General features: G+C 40.1%; 1 protein-coding gene across 1 annotated transcript; it reads left to right on the top strand.

Moving 5' to 3' along the window:
• The first annotated feature begins 879 nt into the window (after window positions 1-879).
• On the top strand, window positions 880-1,842 carry LOC123938817 (olfactory receptor 2T29-like). Its single transcript, XM_046000540.1, has one exon. The coding sequence runs from the start codon at window positions 880-882 to the stop codon at window positions 1,840-1,842; it is 963 nt and encodes a 320-aa protein (XP_045856496.1).
• The last annotated feature ends 1,633 nt before the right edge of the window (window positions 1,843-3,475 follow it).

Raw genomic sequence — 3,475 nt, forward strand, 5'->3', positions numbered from 1 at the left:
ATAATAATATTTACACACCATTCCTTCCTTATCCACTGATGTTGTTTCCATATCTTGTCTATTGTAAATAACATTGCAATAAACATATGGGTGTATATAAAAATATACAATAAAAATACACAATGAAATATTATTCAGGCCATAAGAATGAAATCTTGCCATTTGCAATGACATGGATGGAGCTAGAGAGTATTATGTTAAGTGAAATAAATCAGAGAAAGAGAAATATAGTGTGATTTCAGTCATATGTGGAATTTAAGGAACAAAGCAAATGAGTAAAGGGGGAAAAAAGAAGAGAGAGAGAGAGACAAACCAAGAAACAGGCTCTTAACTATAGAGAACAAACTGGTGGTTATGAGAATGCAGGTGGCTGACGGGATGGGTTAAACAGATTATAGGGATGAAGAGTGCATATATGATGAGTACCAGCTGTTATACGAAAATGTTGAATCACTGTATTCTACACTTGAAATTAATATTACACCATATGTTAAATAATTTGAATTTAAATACAACTTAAAAAAGGAATATCATCTGGAGATTTGAAAAAAAATAAAAGTAAGGGTGCATATACTCTTTTGCTTTCCTTGGGGAAAATGTGTACCCAGAGGTGGAATGACTAAGTATTGATATCTTTGAACCATAGTTGTGAATTCTTAGATTTCTAATAAATTTGGTCAATTATAGGTAATTTATAATCTAAAAATTTACAGGTCCTTGGAACTTTCCCTTATTGGCACCCAGGTTGCTATGTGTAAACATGCACACGTGCTCACGTGCATATGTGCATACACACACACACACACACACACACAGTTATTTTGGGTGGTCATATCCCATGAGTGATCTGTCAACTCCATAGTTCTTCTAGGTGATCCAATGGAGAATACAACTTGGGTGGCCAACTATACTGGACGATCAGATTTTGACCTAGTGGGACTCTTCATTCAATCCAAGTACCCAGATCTCCTTTGTGTGGTGATTTTTGTAGTTTTCCTGATGGCCTTGTCTGGAAACACCATCCTGATCCTTCTGATACACTGTGATGTTCACCTTCATAACCCCATGTACTTTTTTATCACCCAATTGTCTCTCATGGATGTGATGTACATTTCTGTCACTGTGCCCAAGATGCTCATGGACCAGGTCACAGGAGTGAATAAGATCTCAGCCCCTGAATGTGGGTTGCAGATGTTTCTCTATCTGACACTAGGAGGTTCAGAATTTTTCCTTCTAGCTGCCATGGCCTATGACCGCTATGTGGCCATCTGCCATCCACTCCGTTATCCTATCCTCATGAACTATAGGGTGTGTCTCCTCTTGGTGTCTTCTTCCTGGTTTCTAGGATCTGTGGATGGATTTATGCTCACACCCGTCAGCATGACCTTCCCCTTCTGTAGATCCCGGGAGATCCATCATTTCTTCTGTGAGGTCCCTGCTGTAATGAAGCTTTCCTGCTCAGACACTTCCCTCTATGAGACCCTCATGTACCTGTGCTGTGTTCTCATGCTCCTCATCCCTGTGACAATCATTTCAAGCTCCTATTCTTTCATCCTCTTCACCATCCACAGGATGAACTCAGCAGAGGGATGGAAGAAGGCCTTTGCCACTTGTTCTTCCCACATGATGGTAGTCATCCTCTTCTATGGTGCTGCTGTCTATACCTACATGCTTCCCACCTCCTATCACACCCCAAAGAAGGACATGATTGTATCTGTCTTTTACACTATACTCACTCCTGTTCTAAATCCTTTAATTTATAGTCTTAGGAATAAGGATGTAACAAGGGCCCTAAAAATATTGTTGAATGTGGGATCTGTCCTACAGGAAACTATGAAGTAGGGAATATTTGTACTAATGTGTTTTTCCCCCTTCACTCTACAAATCAAAACTTTAGGACTTTTGGCAATATTTTTCTTCAGATTCTTATAACATAATGTGTCATCATCTCTTTGTCACTTTTGAAAGCATTATGTCCCTGTACTGGAAAGTTCTTCCTTTTTACACTTCTGCATTCAAAGTGCTTGTACAATTGTATTGTATTCATGTTGTATTTTTCTCAATATTCATATTATTAAGAAGTAAGTGATAAAATATTTAGAAACAAAGATCATAAGGTGTACAACTGATGAAAGAGAGATGGAGAGAGAGGTGATAAACCAAATGGAGTATAAACTTATAGGAGAATCTAGGCAAAAGGTGATAGGAGTGTTAATTGTACTATTATTATTCATACTAACCTTCCATAAATTTGAACTTACTTAAGAATAAAACATAAAGGATCAGAATTTTGATTATTTTAAAATTTGTCCTTGCAGCATGGTGGCAGTGTGACAAAGCTTGGAAATCATGCGCTAGTTACCATGGCTGATCAATACTTCCACAATTCAGTTACTGGTCTGGTTTTAAAAAAAAAATGTATTGTGTTATGTAAGTAACCATAAAATTCATCATTAGTTTTTGATGAAGTATTCCAAGATTCATTGTTTATGGCCTGTGTTTAACTAGGGCAATATTGTTCTTAGGTTCTAAACCTGAAGATATCCTGTGGCCATTACTTCTCCAAAATCATTAGTACATTGTGGTAGAAAGTATTATGGGAAAAATATTAACCTTAACAAGGAGGTCTTAGGGAAGCTTTCCAGCATAAGGTGGTATTAGAGCTCATATTTAAAGTATTTAGCTTAATATACAAACAAGAAGAGGAAGATCATCAAATATTCAGTCCTTAATTTATTCAAAAAAGATCTTATACTACAATAAAAAATAACAAATAGTTGAGTCAAGATGGCAGGGAATAGGAGGAGGCACCATTTCAACCTGTACCCTAAAGTGAGCTGATCACCTACCAAAGAACTTTGATCACCCAAGAAATCAGCCTGAGGTCAGAATTATACATGTCTGGATCTCTACAGGAGCAGAAGATGCCAGTGGGCAGGTAAAGCAGAGTGGGAACATTGGCTGATATTGGAAGATAAACAAAAGGGGGAGGGAGCCACCAGAGGCAACCGATTGGAAAGTAATACCCCAATACGAGAGTGTCCTGCATCTTGGGACCAGAAATAGCTTGGAGTCTAGTAGAAAGCACTCAAAAAAAAAAAAAAAAAAAAAGAGCAAAGCATCGCAGGCAAAATTGTGGGAATTGGGGCAGTTAGGGAGAGGGGCTTAAGTCCCCGGGCTCAGGACAGCCTCCCCTGGCGCTGAGCCAGAGAGAGTGTGGCAGAGAAAGCAAGTCTCGGTCCCTGCGCCGCTGGTGTGCCTGAGCCACCAGCGCACCCGAGAACGTGTGGGGTCAGGCTCCTGTAAGGGGCTGGGTGCCTCCCCAGATGGCATCCCTGAAATGCGCGCGTCCCAGACCCTCCCCTGGGAGAGGAGCTCACAGGTGCTAGCTGGGGGCTCTGGCACCCAGAAGCACCAAGCATTCCCAGTGCAGGCCAGCGGGAAAAATCTCAGTGTGTAATCGCTGCTTGGAACC

This window comes from Meles meles, chromosome 3, assembly GCF_922984935.1.
Source record: "Meles meles chromosome 3, mMelMel3.1 paternal haplotype, whole genome shotgun sequence".
Lineage (NCBI taxonomy): Eukaryota > Metazoa > Chordata > Mammalia > Carnivora > Mustelidae > Meles > Meles meles.